This window comes from Apis dorsata, unplaced genomic scaffold (assembly GCF_000469605.1).
Source record: "Apis dorsata unplaced genomic scaffold, Apis dorsata 1.3 scaffold_113, whole genome shotgun sequence".
Lineage (NCBI taxonomy): Eukaryota > Metazoa > Arthropoda > Insecta > Hymenoptera > Apidae > Apis > Apis dorsata.
Genome location: NW_006263408.1, coordinates 249,108 through 273,507, shown reverse-complemented (window position 1 = coordinate 273,507; position 24,400 = coordinate 249,108). Strand labels below are relative to the sequence as shown.

General features: G+C 22.3%; 2 protein-coding genes across 10 annotated transcripts in view; one reads left to right on the top strand and one right to left on the bottom strand.

Annotated features, from left to right (window-relative positions):
* Positions 1 to 6,197, bottom strand: part of LOC102676271 — a 16,092-nt gene extending 9,895 nt beyond the window's left edge. The window contains exon 1 of one of the 2 annotated variants that reach the window (XM_006612452.2): positions 6,035 to 6,197. The gene's annotated coding sequence lies outside the window, so the exon portion shown is untranslated. Of the gene's footprint in view, positions 1 to 665; positions 886 to 6,034 lie in introns of those variants that run through there. The other variant, XM_031508919.1, reaches the window with a different exon arrangement.
* Positions 1 to 24,400, top strand: part of LOC102676412 — a 77,780-nt gene that overhangs the window by 5,003 nt on the left and 48,377 nt on the right. For 2 of the 8 annotated variants that reach the window (XM_031508918.1, XM_031508917.1), the window contains exons 1-3: positions 12,227 to 12,420; positions 17,728 to 18,430; positions 20,302 to 20,431. In XM_031508918.1, the coding sequence (XP_031364778.1) occupies positions 17,857 to 18,430; positions 20,302 to 20,402 (675 nt within the window). In that variant the 5' untranslated portion in view covers positions 12,227 to 12,420; positions 17,728 to 17,856 and the 3' untranslated portion in view covers positions 20,403 to 20,431. Of the gene's footprint in view, positions 1 to 6,234; positions 6,484 to 7,367; positions 7,375 to 9,368; positions 9,372 to 12,226; positions 12,422 to 17,727; positions 18,431 to 20,301; positions 20,798 to 24,400 lie in introns of those variants that run through there. The other 6 variants (XM_031508915.1, XM_006612458.2, XM_031508916.1 and 3 more) reach the window with 6 other exon arrangements.

Here is a 24,400-nt window from a genome sequence, read left to right as displayed (position 1 = left end):
ATATTATATATAATAATATTATATATAATATATAATATATATAATATATTAGTGAGATAGAAAATTCTCCTCTTCTTCGAAAATTTTAAAGATTAAAATTCAGAAAAATAATATTGTTCATAAACAATATATCTGGAAATATTTTATCATTAGAAAAATCTATTCTAACAAATAATTAATAATCATTCAAAGAAAGCAAAATTATTATATTTTCTTTCAAACAAAATACCATTCCAAAACTAAAATTAAAAAAAAATGATTTATCTTAATATTTTTTGTAAATATCGAAATTTTTATGAAACCATATATGTTTCAATGCATATTTTAATTTTATTTATAATTTTATCTTTTTAAATTAAAAATTATAACACTTAAATTAATCTTAAAATAAGAAATATAAATAATTAAAATAAAAATAAAATATTTTTTTCTACTTTTTAAGATATATTGAAAAGTTTAAAGTTCTATTTTTTATAACTTTTAAATAAAATTCTACGTATTTTTTAGGAATCAAATCTAATTTTTTTCTTAATAAATTCAGCATAAAGAAAATGATAGAAATTTAAATTTCCTTATATGTTTCGAAATATAATAAAGAATAATTTAATTAATAGATTAACAGATTATATAATTATAAATATGAATCTGCAATAAAATTTACTTACTTCTAGTATTTACATATTTAAAAGTCTAATCATGAACAATAATTAAGCTATAGCACAAATATCACTTCCATATAAACAGAGTTCACCCATATTTATAGTCGCTAGCTAACAATAACGTTTTATGAATGCAAATTGCTTATTCAAGGCGCGTGCTGTCATCATCAGAGAGAAGTTTGTGGCTTCGGTAAAGGTGACACAATATTTCGATGACGCTTCTGTAACAAGTAGAAAAGGGAGAGAGAAACATTTACGTTAGCTGTAACCAGTAATTTAATTAAGCAACTGTCTTTAGTTGCAGGCCGCGCGCGCGCGCGCGATCCTATTCAACGTAGAAGTTGCATTATATTGTCTTTGCAAATTAATAACAGGTATTATCTGACGGCTGGATTTCGCGGCATTAAGATACCGTCTTGCGGAGGGAGAGGGAAAATTATCTTTTCCCGTACTTTCAGACGTTGGTGAAAGCCAGACGTTGCATTACGAATTGAATTACGCTATGAAAGCGCGGAAGATGCAGTTTCGAGTCGCTATTGTTACGCAATGAACAGTATTACGCATTAAGCTGCATTCCAAATAGAATCGTTATCGGGTTGTATTTGATGCGAAACGTTTTAACGGTCGAGATAAGTATGTTTTGTCAGTTTTCATGTTTTTCTGTACGATAAAAATACTCTTATATATGAAAAAATGCATTTTAATCTGAGAAACGAATATGTGAAAGATCATGATTTTTTTTTTGATAATTCGAAAAAAAATTTTTATAAATACGAATTGATATCTAATCGAATATAGATAATGTTATCTTTATGCATTTGATTATGAATTTTATTGCATTGAAATTTTTATTTTTAAATTGTGCATAAATTGTGCAAACGAATCGATAAAATTTAATTTATATTATTTAATTTATTATTATTTAATTATATTTAATTTATATATTATTTTTAAATATATAAATATTTTTATATTATATATATTTTTTATCGGTAAAATTTTCTTTTTTTTTTTATTTTATATTATATATTCTTTTTTAAGAAAATAATTTCAGCTTATATTTTTAAATCAAATAAACTCCAACAAATTTACTGACTTATGAATAATTCTTAACAACCAATTAAAACATAAAATAAGAAAAAAATGTCTCAAAATTCAACTAATTAATTATTTTTATATATAATGTATTTTTATTTAAATCAGAAACAAATATATAAAAGATAAAAATTATTTGAAAAAAATTTGACGAATAATAGTTTGAAATAAAAAATTTAATGTTGTATTATTTAATAGCTGCAATAAACGCAGTTAAGAAAAAATATCTCAAAGTCATGATTATAGAAAGAAATACGCCTTATCAGTATTAAAAAAATAAGTAATAGCTATAAAATCGAAATGATTCGAACAAAATATTTGTATCGAAATATATTCATATTAGAATAGAGAACACTATGTAATCGAATATGCTAGATACTAAAAAATAGAATTTAAAAAAAAAAAATATCTTTTAAAAAAGGAAAAAAATATATATACATAATTTACAGAATATATTTATCTCAAAAAAATGTTCTTTTCAAATAGAACAAACATTTAATCAAATCCTATAATTTAACAATTACGTGGAAAAAATGGATAAAACAAGAAATTAAAGTTAAAAAAGGAAGGTGTCTCAAAGTTCCACAACTCTTCCGACTTCTAATGAAATTCTTCGAATGCACCGGATTTCCTGGTTGGACGTCGACAAAAGGAGGGATCGACTGCGATCGAACTCATTATAAAATCGAATCGTTCTAGGAGGATGCAACGACGCGACGTTCAAGCTAAAATCATTCCTGACACGTAATCCTGTTACCGACGGAGGCAAAGGAAGCGAAGACCGAACAAAGCGTCCAATTAAAATTATGCAACGTCCATTGTGCTCGTTATCGTGTGCCTATCATCAACAGAATCAACAACGACTTCGAGAACTCGTGTCCTCCGATGAAAACGATCGAAGAACAAGAACGAGAAGAAATTTCATCGCCTTTACGAATTTCCCACCATTCGTAACCATCCTAACCGAAATCGGTGACAAATTCGTTTTCCTCGCTGCCGGGTTTCCGTATTTACTTCTGCTACACTGCTTTATTCTCGCGTAATTACATTCTGCGGTGGTTTAACAGCCGACAATTACTCGCCTGCTAGTTGTTAATTTTTCTTGGAATAAAAGACGACAACGACATCGCTATACTGATGAGGCATAATATCAGAGGGAGGAACCGTGATACCGATCTTACGATTTTGCATGAGGTATAAAGACGATCCCCTTGGATCCATTTGGGCTCGATAAATGGGACTTACCGACAACAGGGTTTCGCAATGGTGACGTTATCACAGTATGCGGAGACATAACTGGCACTTTGAATTGACTAAATTTTAAAGAAGATGCGTGGGTTGCAGTTAGACATGAGTTTGACATGAAGTAGGCTTGATTATGTTATTTCTATGAATTGTAAAATTTAAAAACTGACTTTGGTTTTGAAAAATTTATATAGGTTATTAGAATTGTAAATGAATTAAGTTTTTATAATGTTTTGTGAATTTGGTTTTTAAATCATATTTGCGATCTTTGTAGTTAAAGATTTTCATGAATGTTTAATATTTTTTTCATCAATTCATAGTCCAACTTTATTTATTTATCGATTTGCAAATCAATTTAAATTTATTTTAATATCATTATTATTATTTAAATTAAAAAAAATTTTTTTTGCTTTCTTCCTAGTCAAAGATTTTCAATTTGTACATTATTTTTTTTTATCGATTGAAACTCCAAGTTTATAATTTTATTATTAAAATTTTTACATAATTAAAATATATTTTGCAAGTCATATAGTTTTTAAATAAATTTTATTTAATTTTATATTTAACTCTAGAATTATTCTATTTGATGTAAAATTATAAAATTAAATTTAAAGATAAGCTTATAACTTATAACTTATAACTTTTATTATAATTAAAATTTTGTCAAGTAATTAATATTTATAATTATATGATTATTAAGTTATTGTACAATTATTATTAAATTATTATACAAAAGAATCCAGATTGAAATCATAAGTTGAATATTTTAAAATAGACGAAAATAATCTCATATTAATTTTTCGTATTAATTCTATTTGTCAATTGTTTAATAATTCTACTATTCATTCTTTAATACTTTTTGATTATAAGTAATATTTAAAATAAATAATCATAACATAAGTAATATTAAAATATTTAAAATATTACTAGAAGTATCATGACATAAAAGAAAGAATTATCGAATGAAAAGAACTTTCCTTAAATTTCCATAATTACAATTGGAGTTATGAGTAAATGCAATTTGAAATTCGAAAAAAATTTTCGTTGATTTCTATTACACCGTAATATCCGGTGAATTATATGTAATGGAGATTTTCTCATCGATTACGATCACCCAAACAAAAACCGGTCGTTCATAAGATTTCATTTTGTAATGTGTTACATAAAATTCTTGCGTAAGTCTTACTCTCGAATGCGTTGCCGGATTCCTTAAGATCCGACAGCTTCCGTAACTTGGCCACGAATCGATGAGAGAAAAGGGGAACCGATGTTTTCAAAGGTCTGAAGTGAGTGTCATATAACTCTCGCTTTTACATTCACATTTTTCCAAATTTCAATAAAAGAGTAATAGAAAAAATCAAATAAGATCACAAATGTCATTTTTTATTTTTAATACATAATAATCTTATAACCGATAAAATTAGATATTAGGTATTAAGATTTTGAATGCATGTATCATTTTTAAAAATTTAATAAATTTAAAATTTAATAAATTTAAATATTAACTGAAATAGAAATTTAAATAAAAAAAAGTTGTAAATAATAAATTTTAATGTTTATAAAAATACAAAATTGAATATCAATATATTTTAAAATAAACATATTTCAATTTTATTTTTTATTATTTATTCACAATGTAAGATAGCAGATTAAAATAATAATAAATTTATTATCTTATTTCAAATATAAAAAAATTGATGTATCAAAATTATATTGATTAAATTAATATATTTATCTTATATTAGAATGCTTATCATTATGTATAAGAGCCAGATAAAATGACGTTTTTATTTACAAATTTTATTTATTTTTTATTTTATGAAAAATAATTATAAAATAATATCAAAAATAAATCAAATTATATTAAAACATATCTACATAATATATATCATCAATCATGTGATATATATATAAATTATATGTACTATTATTAATAGTAAATATATAAAGTAATAATATATATAATACATAATAATATATTATGTATTATATATATTATAGTAATATATTGTGTATTATATAAATTAATAATACGTTATTATTATGTTAATAAAATACTAAAGGAAAGGATACAAATATGAGATGGAATAGAAACATGAGACATCAAGGTTTTGATCTGTATATATTGATAATTTTGATATATTTCAAATATGACAAAACACTTTCCTATAGTAATTATTGTCGATAGTTATTTTTCTTTTGTTTGGTGGATATTTTATGTTTCTACTGTAATAGAAAGTTTCTATGTGTTTATTAAGATGAAATTTACTTTAATTTATTTCATGATTTTTAAAGAAATAAAGAAAGTAAATTAAAATACTCTAATAATTGTAATTTTAATATATTAATGAAGATTTGAAATATTTGTATTTTTAATTATAATATGATACCAAAAAATAAAATGATAAGTAGAAATATAAAATATTTAACTGATAGATACAAATACAATTAAAATTTTCTGAAAACATTTAAAAATAAATTATAAAGGTAGATTGTTATCAATATCATGCTAATTATGAGTTTATTATGATTTTACAAAGAGCACAATTTACACATATTATTGCAAAATAAAGTAATTCTAATCGAGATTGTCTTATTATATCTGAGTTTCTATTATAAAATATATTAATAAAATCTTTCTAATATTTTAATATAATTTTATAACTTATTTTCCTTAAAATAATAATGTCTCATATTACTATTTATAAATTTATACTAATCATACAAATTTTGTCTTTATTTAGGAAAAAAAATCAAAAATCAAAATTTTTGTAAAATTCATAACATTTATGTTTATATAGCATATGAAATTCTTCAAACTTTTTCATTTGATTTTTTTAGTTATTACTATTATGACGCTTCAAAAAAAATAAAATGGATATTCTATATTTATACTTTTTCTTCTATATTTACTGTATATTAAAACATGTAAATATTAATATATAAACATGTAAAATCCTTTAAAAAAAATATTATTTTTCTGATACAAGAAACAAATAAATTATACGTATTTTCTTTTAATATCGCTATCTTACCTCGATTTATCCTAATTAATTATTCTCTATGATGTCAGTTATTTACTTTATATGCGGTTTTATACACGAATAAACAGCTTTAAACGGAAACGCGTTGTGGATAACCAGGCGTAGATTCAACTGCAATCCAGCTTTATGACCGACGATCTTACGAGTGCGTTTTCCCTTCTCCTCTCACGTAACACGAGCGTATGCAGGCTATCGCATGATCGCAGTGCAAGCGAGAAATTGGCCGAAAGACAGTGCCACCTTGCCGCGTTCGTTATTTCAATAAGAGCACGCGTACTGTTCGACTGTCGAATACATATTTTATGGACCGAGTCGCCATGAGATTGATCTTTGTGAAAATATGGAAATAATAATATCTTTCACAGCTTTATTTCTAATTGTACGAGGACTAAAGTTTGCGTGGTTAACGGATGTTATACCAAAAGTAGTAAGTAAACGAAGTAGTAAGTTAAATTTTGAATGTGCTTTTCATTGTTTTTATTCCAAAATTATTTATAATTATACTTCAATCTGGATATGTTTTGTATTATATGTATATATGATTTGGTATGGGTATCGAGTAATAATTTTGATATATTTGATTTGTTTTTGATATATGCATGCTTGGAAAATTTAAAATAAAATTAATAATGAAGTTAATAATATAAATTTTGTATAATAATATTTGAAGGATTATTTATAATTAATTATTAAATTAATATGTAATATGATATTTTTCGAAACATTCATTGAAATGTGAATTTGCATTTACAGATTTCAACTTAATTTTATCGAGTTAAGATATTTATTTTTTATTTAATTTTATGTCTTAAAATATATATTATTTTATAAATTATCTGCATAATTAATATTTTTCGATTTTTAAATTTCTAGTAAATTTGAAGCAATATTCTAATAAAAACTTGATCTTTATTGCATTAATTGATATTAAATTCATTTATCGATTAAAAGTATTTTTATTTCATTATTCAATATATTAATATATTAATATATTTCAATATATTATTCATTATATTATTTATAAAATTGATTGGTCTCTAATTCGTATAATAAATTGCAATGAAAAACTTATTATATATTTATATATTATTTATATTATTATTATCTATATTATATATTATCTCTATTAATATTATCTATATTAATTATCTAATATTAATTGAAATTATTTTTTTTGTAAAAAGTTGAAATACAAAAATTTCCGATTATGGAGAATTTAAGAATTAAAAAAATATGCGTAATACGATTTTTATATAACTTTACATATATTATAAAATATATAAATATATTTATATATTTTATAAATTATAAAATACAAGTATAGATAGATTGTATAATATATAGATAGATTGTATATTTAAAACTATATTAAATGTATTTTTAATTTTTACTCGATATAATTCATCTTATATTAATTAATTATACAAAACTATTAATAAATTCTTATCTTCCTTCTATATAAACATCGATTACATAATATGATGATTGAACAAATAATTAAGTTCAGATAATATGATATTTATAAGTAATACTATTTTATTGATACTATCGGTAATACAATCATTGTAAATATATAAAACAAGTTTTCATACTATAAAAAAGTAATTATATTATTATATTGATATTATTTTACATAATATTAAGCATTCAAAATTTGTTTTCGATAACATTATGTGCATTAGGATATTAATATATGTTTACATAATGTATGGAACGTTTGAAGAATCGATTCTAGAAGTTGAGACAAACACAAAAGTTGGTATATAAAAATGATAATTGAAATTTATTAACTTTTAAACAATTCTATTAATAAATAATTTATTAACTTATTTATTAAGCTATAAACAATTTTTAAGTTCATATTATATGAAGTGAAATGAAAATAAAGTATGACAGATATAATGATGACAGAGCTTCACTTTCTTTTTCTCTTCTCTTTTTTTAAAGAGAAAGCAAATTTCAATTGCTTTTTGCTAACTTTATAAATAAGTCTTAACCAATAGTTTTATATAAAATTTGTACTTATTTTATTTAAAATTGTTTTTATATTTTTAAGATTGAGTCTTTAATGCTATTTTAAAAGTTATATATTACGAATAACATTTTACATTTATATTTAGTTTTAAAATTTTTATATATTTAAGATGATATGATTTATATCATATTACTTTTTGTCATATTACTATACAATGGGATATTTGCATTTATTGAAAAATTGGACAAAACTATATAATTATATTATATATGTTATATTATATTATATATATAATTATATTTATTCAAAATCTGTTTCTAAACTATCATAAATTTATTTCATCTTTTTATTTTTCGATATTTTAATCAACATTTATCAAATTAAGTTTCTCCGAATTATAAAAATTTCTTAATTATAATCTTTATTAAGCTATACATAAATAATATTTTTTTATTTTTTAATATATAAATTATTAATATTTATATATACCAATTATGTAGTTATCTGTATATAGACAATTTTAAAAATTAAATTTCTTATAGTTCGAAGAGCAAAGTCCATCAATTTGTTTTATATTTTATTATTCAATTTATATTTTATAATTGTATAACTCATATTCTATTATTTTTCATTATCTTAATATCTAAAATTTTTCGAAAATATTTTAAATATGTATTCGATAAATTAACAAAATACTAAAATAACAATAATTCAATATGATTACGGATAAAACAACGTTTTTAACAAAATTTTACGAATTTTATCATTCAAGAAAAATTTTGTCTAATTCAAGAAGATTGCACATTATTTTCGCGATAAGAATCTGTTCAACTTCGATCTTTCTCTATATTGCGAAAGATCTATATTACGATTGGTTCGCCAACTTCCGCATATATAAATCACTATTCATGGGAACGATCTGTCGTTGATGGAGCTGTTGTATATGCTGTTTTCACGCTGAATTTTTCGGGTGTTTTTCTTTCTCTCTTTCATCACTGGTTTCGTGCAAAATATGCCGAACACGTAATTTACGTCTACCAATGTAAATGACCATGCATGAAGTTTCGTCGTTCGTTGGAACATATGCGAAACACGATACACGAACACGAATACACGACTGTGCGATCGAATCCGCGCAAAAATGTGATTTCACTACATTAGAAATTAAAACTATGTAACATGCATGTCTGATATTTCTGTTTGTATGGTGAATGAGAACCAGAAGTTATTCCTGTGCTTAGGAGGATATAAAAGTATATTGTTTTACATTTTCTTTTATATTTGTTTGTTATATATATGTTATATATTGTTATATATATGTTAATATTTCTATCTGATATTATAATGTAGATAGTTAAATTAATTATCTTGAACATTATAAAATCAGAATAATTAATAATATATGATTCTATAATTTATTTTATGAAAAGAATATAGATATTAATATTTTTGATTTAGTTTTCATCTATTAATTAATTTATATTCTTTTTTATTTTAGCAATAAGTAATATTAAGATGATTCATATAAATCAAATTCGTAATTTATTCTAATTAATGATAGTAGATTAAAATATATATGAGATATATGTAATAGGTATTTTATCTATATTTGAAGCTAAAGTTAATAACATTAAAATATATATTCAAAGAGTTTTATTTTACAACATAAAGTCTCTTCTTTTTATAAATTTTAGCAAAAATAAATAAATATTGCTAAGTATATTAAATGGATTCTTAACAAATTTTTCAAAATGTGACAATTTTTTAAAATTTTATAAAGGTAATTTTGAAAAGATAATCATTTCCATCGACTTTTTCTAAATGCTTTGATGATAACGATAGAAATAAATGAGCTTAATCGAATGGGTTTCATCTTGTTCATTTTGAAGGTGAAGAGACAATATTTCTAACTATATTTCGTTGTATTACAGATGAAGTTTACATATCCTGCGGTTATTTGTTCAAAAGTAGCGTTACCATAGTTGCTTGGTGATTCTTGTGTAATTGCATTTTAAACTTGAATCTTGTTCAAAGAATTTTGCATAAGAGAAATTTTTCGTACGTTAATAGGTTTATTGAATTCTGTGTTAATGAAAATAAATTGTTTACTTAATGGTTCTTTTGTTCAAATAAAGCAATATATTTACATATTTATAGACTTATATAGATAAGAAGAAGAGAAAGATGTATGATATAAATATAATATATATTATATATATATTATTTATGAATTAGATACTTTATTTTTGTTTTTATAATTAGTGATTTTTTTATTATTGTACCAATTTAACGAAAATCAAATTAAATTGAAAAAATCAAATAAGAATTGAAGGATTTCAATGTTTATTCTAAAAATTTTAAAAATAGTTCAATTCAATATATTTTTAAAAATAATATATTTTTTTAGAAATAAAAATTTTAATAAAAATAAGAAATATTTCAATTTATATATTGTATTTTATAATAAGATTTCGTAATATTTTAATGAGATTTAATTTTATAAAACAAGATGTCGTTACTTTAAAAATATTTTTAAGTATTTTGAATTCTGAATAAAGTAATAAATAAAAATAATTGCTGAATTCCGCGATTTTGAAATGATCAAAATTAAAAACCAGTAATTATGATGCAATAATTTAATAACATATTAAAATAATATGTTGCAAGAAATCAAATTGTCTTCCGTGAAAATAATTCATATTATGGAAATTTTCCTCTATTCTTTTTCTATACTTTCAACTATCGTATTATACGTGCAAGTTAGAATTTCACACTGCAAACATTTTGCTTCATCAGATCAAGCGTGTACGTGTCAAATTGATCGCAGTCCATTTTCCAACGACATCCATAAATTGATATGTGTCCGAGATGTATTCCATCACATTGACATATCGGTACAGTTACATAATTCGACATTTCCTAACTGCTGTCACAGCGAAAATAGTGCATCTCGTAATACCATCGTAATGTACATATATCAATCATCGACAGAAAGTAATAAAACAAATAATGACTTTAGTCAGCAAAAATTATGAGAACTTTACTTTGTTTGTCAAGTCATTTAAAATTCACTTAAAATTTTTTTCAAGATGATACGCAATAATACTCAATTTTCAGAAATAAAATATACGATGTTGCTTGGTTTGGTAATTTAGAGTTAATTATGAAAATCAATAATGACGAAGGATTTTCGAAATCTTCCTGCAATTAATAATTTTTTTTTACAAATTTTTTTGTAAGAAATGTCAATTTGAAAATCAATTCAAACCATAAAAATTATATTATATTTAATTAGTAAATAGTTCATTGATATTTTTTATATATTAAAAAAATAACTTGTTACAATAGAGTAAAGTTTTAAATTAATTAATTGTGATTATAATGATTATAAATTGAAATAGATCAAGATATATATAGATATAATCAAGATATTGAATAAATAAATGATATTTTTAAGAATTAAACAATAATAATATTAGAGTTTTTGAATTTTATTGTAATCCTTTAAAGGTAATTTGTATTTTCATAATTATGATATATTTATATTTTCATATTTATGTAATCATAGACATAAAGAAATGAAGTCTAAATGAACTCTATTTACTTTGACTATTTGAATATATAATAATTGACTTTTATTTTACATAATTTTGTATATTTTACATTTACTTATGTCATATTTTTAGTAATTATATATATTTAATGTTTAGTTATTTTATATTTTGATAATTATAATTATATTACATACTATAAATCTTACCTTTTTAATCCCTAATCGAAGATAATTTCTTTTAACAATGAATACAATAATGTAACGCATAATAAATAAAAAATAAAAATTAAGTTTTCAAAATGAAATATTTAAATTTATTTGTAATAAAATCCTAATATATTTTAATAGGTTTCATATTAATAATCACTAGAATAATTAACGAATATCAATCATTAAAAATGCCAAAATACATAATACTTAATGTTAAATAAAATTTTACCATGTTTTTCATAAAGCACGAATATCCCCAATACGAATCACAAGAGATTCTTCGAGATATCAACATAGAAATTAGTAATTTCTAAATTTCTTTCATATCAATATATGCCACAAAAGGCAATGTACTTGCGACCTTGCAACGTATTGGCGTCCTCGACATTCCCGCAGGATGAACACAGAGGTGGGTAGCGATAGACGCGCGATTGGCCGTGGCGAAACGCGCGATCGGCTCGATGGACTTGTCTGTGAACAGCCGCCACTGCGTTATCATCGTCTTCGAACGCTCGCGTGTATCCCATGTTTATTTACGAGTGACACTAACATTCCTCTTAGTCGCGACTCGGGTCACGAATAGAGTATATTAGCGGGTCTTCGTGTAGAGAAATGCATCGACCAAAAGGGAAAGGAAAGGTGTGTGTATATTTATCGGTGCTTTGGTGATTAATACATTTGTTACCATTGATTAGAGAAATCATGTATCGATTAAGTAATTTTATATAATAATATATGAAAAGTAGAATGAAGTGAAAGTGTTGTGAGAAAATTTATTTCATTACTCTATATACAAGCATCTTTATAGAAAACAATAGGATTTCATGTATAATGAAATCTATGTCGATCAAAAGTTTGACTATATATGCTTTTATTATTTATTAAAATATTTTTAAATTTTAATTAATTAAATTTTAATTTATAACATAAATTATTTTTCTTTGTTTATATATATAGAAATGGGAAATTATCAAAATAATTTATTCCTTATCTTTAGCTTAATTTGATTTTTTAGTTTGATTTTTTTTTGCGATTGCAATCTTTATTCTGATAATTAAAATTTTTACCAATATCAGAAGAAATATGTTTAAATAACAATTAATAGAAGAAATAAAAAATAAATAAAATTGAAACTAAATGTCCATTATAGATGTATAATATTTTAAACAATATTGATTATTACAAGAATTTTTTATATACAATTAAAAGAAAATATTGTTATTATATATTTATAATGAAAAATATTTTCAAGAATATGCAAAATTATATATTGTAATTACTATATTAAAGTTTTCAATTTGTATTTAAATTTTTCAAAACTAGTATCTAAAATCCTTTAATTATACTTATAATTGCTAGAAAAAATTCTTTTTCATCAATTATTAATAAAAAAAAATCTTTTTATGATATTTTTATATAAAGAAAAAACATAGCATACACAAATTTATTTACTTATTTTATGATTGAATAAAGTATATATTATTATTTATTTCATGTCTAATTAAAGTTATTATGTAACATCGTGTATGAAAAATTAAATGTAGAATACAAATGCAATTGATGTATGCAAATTTTTAATTATTAATGTATATATATAAATTTAAAAAGCCATAAACAATGATAATTACTTCCTATAAATTAATTAGAATATAATATAATAAAGCATGATAACGAACATGATAAGGAACAAAACAACATTTCGCAATCTAACGAATCCTCGATAGTCAATGTTCTTTTGCGCGGCAATCGAACAATTTCTAGTGTCGCAGTCTTGCGATTACTACCTGTTGATCATTTCGTCGACACTTCTCTATTATAAAATATATAGATCATCTGGTATCGTTAATTCATTTTGTTCACTATAGTCGATATAATGCAGTGATTGTTGATAAATTAAATATTATGTATGTATATCTTGATAAATTTGAGATAATTATGCATAGTTTTCGTATTGGAATAAGTTAAATTTCCTAAAAATAGAGCAGCGCTTATGTTACTTTGAATTGAAAATTTTTTACGGTGATAAATCATTGATTAGTTTTTCAGCGAAATTGTGAAAAGTTGAATAATGAAATAAATTGTGTGAAAATTTCTTTGAGATGGAGGGTTAATTGTTGACAGAGTGTATGTTCTTTTATTAATTAGAGAAAGCACCACTTTCGTTTTGGATTATTGTTTATTCAATAATATTTACATACGTATTTGGAATGGAAATTCAGAGAAATTCGAATACGTGGAACAGAATATTTTTCGTTGAATTTTAAAATCAATAATAATTGTTCACATGATACTGTTTATTTTCAGTAGATATATACTTTTAAATGAAATTTCATCCTTATTATTTAATATGTATTATTGTATATTTAAATATAGGTGCTTAGTGATCAGAATAATTAATGATTAAGTTCATCGCTGCCACACTTTGTTTCGAAAACATTTATACAACTACTTTCACTTTTATTACATTTCGAATTAACCTTGAGTCAGTTAAATGGAATCAAAACCTATTTAGAAATAATTCTGATTCATCTATTGAATGTTTTTCAAATAAGAAATTTATAAAATTATCTTTATTATTTCCTATTGCTCAAACTTTTGGGTTTATTCAACTTGTCCTTGATATTGAATTATCCAAAATCGATTCACAGAAAAGAGTTACGCAAACTGTGGAAAGAAGATCCGACTATTGGATCTCGGAATAATTTTCTTTGGAATATAAACATCTTATTATATCTCGAACCTGTTCCTCTTAACTGACCGTGAATATATTCTTTTCTTTTTTTCAAGTTCAGCATAAATTAAACTCTTATTTTTTCTCTCATTAACAAAAACTAAATTTTTTTCTTTTTCTTAGTTATGACTAATCTAGAATTTTTGTGCAAAACATATTTATCATATTATATATACATGTATATTGTATTTAGCATGTTTTACATAAGCAACATAAATACTTATATTCTGAAACAATTCTATTTCATTAGAATCAGGTTTTGAGATATAAAACGATATTTTTTTTCTTTTTTGGATTTTTATATAAAAATATATTTTTATATAAAACTATTTTTTATTTATCATGCAATTTATAATAAGTAAATATAGATGTTAAAATTATTGATTTTTTTCAAATGTATTAATCGTATATAATTTATATTTTAAATGCGAAATATTTTAATAATTATAAGATCATTCGAGATTATTTGCGTTATTTTTTTTTTTTCGTAATTTGATAACAAGATAAATCACTTATCTTGAGACAAAAATCTATCAATCATCTAATTCGATGTATTGTATATAAGAAAAACAGTTATTCATCTCAAGGATTACTGGTATTCAATTATTGCAACATATACATCTATGAATTATTATGGAATCAGAACAGATGAAAAAATCGAATACATATTGCGTTATGGAATTTTCAATTGCGCGATCATCATGATAGATGATGCAGATAAATACTATCAAATGATTTCTATCAAATGATTTTTTCTTGCTATATTTTTGTTTTTATTATAATAATAGTATGTATGCAGATATAATTATATCTCTTTGCAATATAATACAATAAAATATAAATAGTGCGAATTGTTTCTTTAATTTATAGATTATATATATTATTGTTTTTATAATTAATAAACATATTAATATTTGTTAAGAACGAATATTTATTTTGATATTGATTTAGTTACAGATATATTCTAATTATAAATTTAAAATTATAATTTTTTCAAATATTGTTAATTGCAAATATTCAAATCATATTTGATGCTTTGATATAATTTTTTTCAATTTGGATTTTTTCTATAAATTTCATTATTTATTATTTTTTATTTTTATTCCGAAATTGTTGTAAATAGGAAACGAAAATAGAATTTGATAATCAATTATATTTTAATTATTATTATAATTGATTACAAAAAATAATCATACTTATCATAATTATTAATCAAGTAATCATCATAAAGATTAATCTAGTAATTTTTAAAACAATATTTGTAATCTATAATCATTAATTATAACAATAATATTTCTTATATATACCGATATATATAATAATGTACAAATATGTTACAAATTATCGATTCAATCATAATCAAAACTATAATTATTCAATCATAATCATGATTAATGATTATTAAATTAATTATAATCATTGATTATATTATTGATTGTTTATTGATCAATAATTATGATTAATAACATGATTTTGCATTAATTATTTTCAATTATTATAACCAGATTATATTTTGTCCAAATCTGATTGTAAATATAAATAATTTTAATAATTTATTCTTTTTCATAGATTTTACAAATTTATTATTTATTATTATCATTTTACATTTTTAGATTTTATATTTTTTATTAATTTTTTAAATTTTATGGATTACATTATTGATTTCATAAATTTGTAGTTTATGATAATAAATGGAGATAAATCAATATATATTTTTAATAAATGCTTGTATATAAAATACATACATGTACAGTATTATCTTTCAAGTGACAAAAATTTTACTTTGCTATTTAATTATTAATTCCATTTGTTAAAAATATTTCCTTAATGATTCGAGATATCTTTTATATAAATAAGATTTAAGATTTAAAAATTTATGATATTACTATCTCATTAAGTTGCAATAGAATTTCTCATATTAACAATTATTTTAGATTCTGTTATGCTAATTGGATTCAATTCAGATACATAATCAGTTAATAAAATATTTCTATTTTGATATAAGATTTTAATGTTATAATTTATAATGTAAAATCAATTTGATATAACATAATATAATTTCAATTATTTTTTTCAATTAATTTTCAAGCTTATCTTCGATGTTTTATCATCATATATATTCTTATTTTTTTCTATTACTTAACAGATATTGTTACGAATACAAAACTTTAATAGAACTTTAATACATTAATTAAGAAATAAAATAATTGAGATAATCCAATATACATAACACATATATTCTGTTTCATATTTATAACACGTTTAAAAATCTTCAATTAACAACAATATAATTTCAAATATACATAATAATTTCTATGAATTAATCATATTATTGTTTTTGTACTTTCAAAGAAATTGCTTTTGATCTTCTAAAAGATTAAAAGTTGGTAATTGAAATGAATATCTTCATTCATTAATTATTATATATATGATTTTTATCTATAGATATAACATTTTAAATTAATATTTTAGAATTGTATTGAATTTATTAAAAGCAATTAATGAAATCTAGTTATCAACTCTTAAACTTTCAACAATAAAAATTATTTAGAAAAATTATTTAAACTCCGTATATATATATTTTTTATTATTTATATACACTTTTTTTATTATTTATATTATTTATTATTTACATTAACTCTTGAATTTTCAATAATAAAAATGATATAGAAAAATTATTTAAATTCGGTATATACATTTTTTTTTTACTATTTATATATATTTTTTTTATTATTTATGAAGTAATTAATTCAAATAAAAATATTGAGATTAATAAAAGCATAATTTGATTTTATTTGTTACTCTATTACTTGTTTTACTGTTATATGGAATTAAATAAAATGTAAAAATAGAAAAGAAAACTCAAAAAAACAAATATTATTAATTTATTAATATACTACATAAAAGACAGAATTCAGAATTTAAAAAATTTGCTTACTTATTTTTTATCGTATATTCTTTTTCGAAAAAGCAGAACAATTAGAACAACATACATATAAAAAGTAATGTAATAATTTTTATTATATACATTTATTATATAATTTATTATATGATATATTATATGATAAAACATGATCTATTTATAAATATGATTCATCTATAATAATGTAATATCTATTTATTAATAATAAAAATTTTATATTAAAAATACTTTAAGAAATATAAAAAATTAAAAAATAAGAAATCTCATTTACGAATAGCAGTTTTTCTTTCAGATTACAGATACTCATATTTCAACTAAATCTCAAAACTGGTCATCTTATTCGAAGAATGATTTCAACAAACAACTTTAATCTCGCCAAAATTTTATAAAAAATATTTCTGAAAAGTTTTAAACCTAAATCATGTTGCCTTTGTCAAACTTTCTCCAAAAGAAGTCAGATTCTACGAACGGAACCACTATTTTTAAAACGCCAACGAATATCAGAATCTCAACCAACGAATCAACCATATTACCCTCGTCGAGGCTTCTCCACGAGGAGTTATCAGATCCTATAAACGGTACCACTACGTCTAAGACTCTAACCAATACCAGAACCTCGACGAACGAATCAACTACGTTACCCTCGACCATCGTCGACGAAGTCGTGAGGAACGATGACGATCCCCCGCCTTACAGCCCGATCGCGCCTCCGAATCACGTCGGCTGGTCGTTCGACTTTTCGGGAAATCGGTATTCCGCGTACAACGCTACAACCTATACAACGGCTCCATTGGCCCCGTTCCAAACAAGCCTAACTTCGCCTGGCTTCGGTTTCCATACCGAGAGAGCGGAGGAACATGCATCGATTTCGATGCCTTTAATGCCTTGCAGGCTATTTATGTTCGGTTCTCGGAGATCTCTGTTTCCACACGATGGTCCGACGTTTACGGATAACATCTCGGTTAATAAGGAGAATAACCATGAAAGAACACATAGTGAGTATACATATATATGTGTATCGGAAATATATATAAAATATTTATTTTAATCTATCCACGCAATTATCTTCTAAATTATGCATTATTCAAACAAATGTTTCATTTGTTGTGTTTCAAAAGGAATATTTTATGACGATTATCAAATTTATCTAGATGAAGAAGTTTTCGAAGTTTTCGTTATCCAAAACAAATTGATTGATTAATTATATTAGTTAATTAAAGTAATACATAATTTATGAGATAATTGCATGGATAACTTAAATCTTGTATACTAATTCGTAACTCGTAGATATGACTCGTAAAAATAGTCGAGAGTTAATTATTTTTATTTATGATTTATATATAATATAAAAAATGAAACAAATACAAAAGTTGATTTTCAAGACTATTCGTTGAAGCTTATTTTTATAATTGATTATAATTAGACAGAAGACTCTTTATCTAGTGTAAAATTAAATTATTTATAATTTGAAAAACTTCAACGAATATTAATTTTTTATTTTACTTAATACTTTTATAGAATCATCCTGTAAATTTTCTACCTAGTACGAATATTTTATATAGAAAGTTTTTAATGAAATTAAATTATCATATCTCGTTTATTTCAATATAGCTAACATGCAAATAAATAAAAATATACGACAAATAATGGAAAAATATTAAAAATTCATTCTATGATTATATTAAATATTTTATATTTGCTACAATAAGTTTTCAATATTCCTTTTTAATTTTTGCTTAATTTTAATTTTAATTTACTTTTAAAAATAAAACATTATATCTAAATCTAAAATATTATATGAATATATAAATATATCTTTTTTATAAGGTATAAATGTGCAATCTTATGAAAATTGAGTTAAATAATGAGATAATTATTAAAATTAAAATTTTTTACAATTTGATTTCATTATAAAAGATCAATATTATAAAACAAATAAATGATATTATTCAAATAAGAATATTTTCTATCATAAAAAGATACATTTCATTTTATTATTAAGAAGATTCAAACTATTGTAAACGTCACACAAATATCTATGAAATATCATATACTTATTTTCAATCAATTTTTTTTAAATTTTATTCTATTCATGATTATTTGTTAAATAATATTTTTTTTATAGAATGACAATAATTAAATACATGATTCAGAAATATGATAATTATTTTTAATTATATTGAAAAATTATAGCCTTATTTTTTTTATATATTATATTTTATATACTATAATTTGCAATTCTGTAATTAAAGTTTCATACTTGAAATTGTTTCGCAACAACAGGGAATAAATTCGTTTGAATGCAAAATGAAAAGTCCGACTCTACTGCAAATTTTTCTATCGTTTGAAGTATGCATGTTGCGAGTAACGAGATCTTTAATGGTACTCCGTTTCCACTGTGCATAATTCGACTTGCTGAAGATTCATTAGCATTAATTTTTTATTGTAATTGTTAAATGTAATGCAGCAAAATGCGCATAGTTTGCTTTTATAGTATAACATCATCTTTACATCACTCCTTATTTTTCTTTTTTCTTTCCCATTTTTTTGTGAAAAACCATGGTCATTTCATCGTTACCTGCTTATTTCAACGCAAAATTAAATTTGTTTTTCAAACTTAGCCGACACATAAATATCATTTTTACCAAGAACAAAAATGAAAATAAAGAATAAAAGTTAGCACACTCACTTGATGTGATTGACTTGATTTGAAATGCAAATTTTTCCTGTTTTTTATTACTGTTTTTACATTTTTGCAAAAAAAAAAAGATTTTCTCTCATAATCAAAACATTACAACAAACCATTTCATTTTACTTTCATCATTTTATTTACTTAATTATGAATAAACAATTGGTTTTTTTTCAGGATATGGCGCCATTTTAATTGGAGCGGCTGTCATTATTTTTCTTATGGTCCTTTCATTACTCGTGAGATTAATCATGGATAAAAATCTTTGGCGAAGTTAGCTAAGATCATGAAATGTCGGCAATATGTGGTATGCAGATTTCATTCATTCTCAATCTAGACTGAATCTAGAGTAACTTTATCATAGCATAATTTCTCTTGCGTTGATGTAATAACGAGTATAATTAGAGCATGGTCGTCGTGCAGGAAGACTGGAATTTCGAATTTCTTACATCATGTATGTTCTAGCTAATTTTGTTCATTAATCATTTGTGTGCTTTGGCAGAAGTATTTAATTGCCTTTATCAATTTATTGCCAATAATTTTATAATTCAAAATATATAAATCTATTTATATTAGGTATGTTTTTGTAACAGTTCCTTTATGACAGATTAAAAGAAATAAAATATATTGTATATAAAGTAAAAGAAATAGAAAAAATCAGGAGTGAAAAATATTCAAATTATTTAAAAATTATTTTTATTTTTTAATACATTTAATACGTGTGACGTGTATATATGTGTTACGGAAAATTTCTTCACAGCAGATAACACAAAGCCATATCGTGGATTTTCTTCAAAAAATGAAGAAAACGGAAAAAGTTTATTTAGATTTTATTTCGTGCAATATGAGTATTGTTGCCATTGTATATAGTTGTTTTACTTTATGCATTTTTCATTGTTTTAATTTTTGTAAAAAATTCATCATTAGGCTTTCGGTTTTTGACAACGTATTGAAGTATATTATAGAATAGATATTACTATCTTGTATTTCAATTTTTAATTGCTACAATTGAAAAATAGATACATTAATTTTTTGGCGAAATTCTGAAATATAATAATAACAAGTAAAAATATAAAATTGTAAATTACAATTATAAATTTAATTGTATCTTGAGACTTTTGATTTAGCATTAAATTAGAAAATAATGATTGAGACTTCTCACAATAACAGTTAAGTGTATTATTATATTCTAACGCAATGTTTGTTCGTATTTCGAAAAGTATCATTTAAATCTTTAAGTAGCATTTAAATCTTTTTAAGATTTTAATGTTATTTTTTTCATTATTTTAAAAGATTAAGAGAGAGAAATTTTTTATATTTTTTTTTATTATCTTATATCAATATATTATTACATATTTTGTAATTCAAATTTAATACATTGAAATCATAAAGCGATATAAATTATATACGTCATAAGTGAGTGTAAATAATCGTTTTGAAATATTTATAAAAATTATAAATTATAAATTTTTTTTATAAATATTATTTTTTATAAATACTATTAAATTTGATTTATTTTGTAATATTCAATTTATTGGAAATTTTATAATATTTATTATTATATTGCAAAATAGAAAAATTTCAAAAAATATCTTGTTTTTTCTTTTTGTTATCTGAATAAATATATATTAAAACAACATAAAAAAGAAACAAAAAAAAAATTTTTTTTTGAAATATATTTTTATCAATAATAATAATTGTTCACAAGATTTAAGGAAAATAAAATAATTGCATTTTGCATTTAGATATAATATATTATTTATATGCATATGAGAGAGAAAATAAATCTTATACCGTCTCATAAAAATAGAAAAATAGATTAAATTTGTAGATTCAATAGATTTCGTTCATAAAACAAATCGATGGTCAAATTAAAAGAACAAATATTTGCTTGTTGACTTTCAGTCGTTAATATTCTAACTGCGCACGTTTGTATGATCATGTTTTATATATATACGTTTAACATTGTTTGAAGTCCATTTTCACTTAAAATGGTAAAAAAAATATTGGCAATTAATATATTTATTTGAATATAAGAACAAAATTTTTCGAAAATCTTGAATTTAAATATATATAATTAAATATTTTAATAGAATAAATTGTTAAATGAGATTTTTAAATATCTGAGATTGCAATAAAATAATAACATAATTTTTTGAGATAAATATTTTTTACAAAGGAAAGAATTATTAACAATATATGTAGCAACATGATGAGTAGTTTCTGAAACATTATTTAACATTATTTACATTATTTAAATTAATATAATTTTGAAAGCAATAAATATATTTTTTATGTTATTAATAATGGATAATTAATAAATTTGACAATATTTGACAATAGAAAAATCTTAAGATTGCATCATTGGTATTTCTTCAAGATCAGTAATACTGTTATATTGATGGTTAAAAATCAGTAATACTGTTATATTGATGATACAAGATCGTATAAGTATTTCTAATCGCATCATTAATAATAATCAAAGTATATATTATTATATTATATTATATATATATATATATATAAAATAATTCAAAATCATGTTAAAGAAAATCAAGATTATTTTCAAATTATCAGACTATTATATTGACGTATAAGATTATTTGCAGAATATTATTTCAAGAAAGAATATTGATCAATCAATAAATGATATTATTATATATTACATTACATTAAAATTACCAACGTTGCAACACTAGTTCATCAAGATTATTTTAAAATTAGACGAATATTTTTTCACAAAGATGAAGATTTAACTATTACTATTTCATCATTATCAAGATTATTTGAAAATCATTTAAGATTATAAATGCAATTAGATTTATATAAAAGTCATAATATAAACATTATCGAAATTATTGGAATTTAAAATCATTTGAAAATATTAACATCAATTAGAAATAATAATATTCATAACGTTCTTTTATAAGGTAAGTTCCAAGAATCATAATTATGGATATACGTCAACATTAAGTGATTATAATTCAAATATAAAATCACATGTCCCAATACAAATAAGCATAAACAACACATAATAATTCTATTTTTTTCGTTAATATTACCAGTATCAAATGATGATTCGCTGTATCGTCATTACTTTGGTCAACGAGATCACAATCGTACATGATATTATAACTTTAATCATGATTAACAGTTTTATATAACGATTGTCAAGCCTAACTCTGATAAAGTCAGTTTGACGGGGGACGTGTTCAAACAGCCCCTCAGGCCAGCGTCCAAGTGATGCGCCACCGGGGAAATTAGCCGGCAAAATAATTCATGGACGAAGCTTTTATTTGACGTCCACGCGGAATCCCTGATATTTCGAGGGATGGAACCGTTCCGTTCGCGTAAATAAATGCGTTGCAAAATTGTTGATTCGCGCTAAGTACCCTCTAGAGCCTTTATCGTTTCGCGAACGGCCACGAAGTTAACGCGGGAATTATTGTCCGTTGCCGAGTGCATCATTTCAACAAACTGACGACGATAATGGACGTGACTACGTTGAAATTATTTCACTTCTATATCTCTTCTTTTTCACATCTGTTTTTCGTTTTATTTTTTTAAAGAGTAAAAGTATAATTTAAAATATAAATATAATTTTAAAACGCATGATAAAAATAATAACATAGAAACTTAATTTGTTCTTCAAGAATTCGTATATTAATTGATTTAAATTTGATTTCCTTAATCGTGATATGATTTTTTTTTTATGATGATTTATCTTTTATCTTTTATATTATATCTTTTATATAAAAACTTCAAATAAAAAATAAAATTTTTAATTTGAAATTTGAATTTTATAATTATAAATTTACATCTTTATTTTGAAATGTGCATTTTTTCACTAAAAAGTTTTAATGTAGGCAATATGAAATTCTGACTTTGTATGTACAATTTATCAGATTTCTCGTGTTTTTATGTTGCCGTTTATATCATTTGATATTCATATTTGTATATTTTATGTATATCTTATTCTTTATATCACTTGATATTCATACTTATGTATATTTCATTTAGTTTTTAATCATTATAGTCTGTACAGTTGTTAAATCATGTTATTTTGCAATCATAATAACTCTAATAAGAATACATTTCCCTCAAGTATGCAATAGTTCAATTGAAAAATTGCAGTAGAAGTGTATTATTGCAAATATCGATTGCAATAGATATATTTTTAAAAAATTATAAAAGTAAAAATAATTTAAGAAAATTTTCAGCAAAAAAAAAGATATTAACAATCAATCATATAAAATAAAAATATCTAATTATGAAT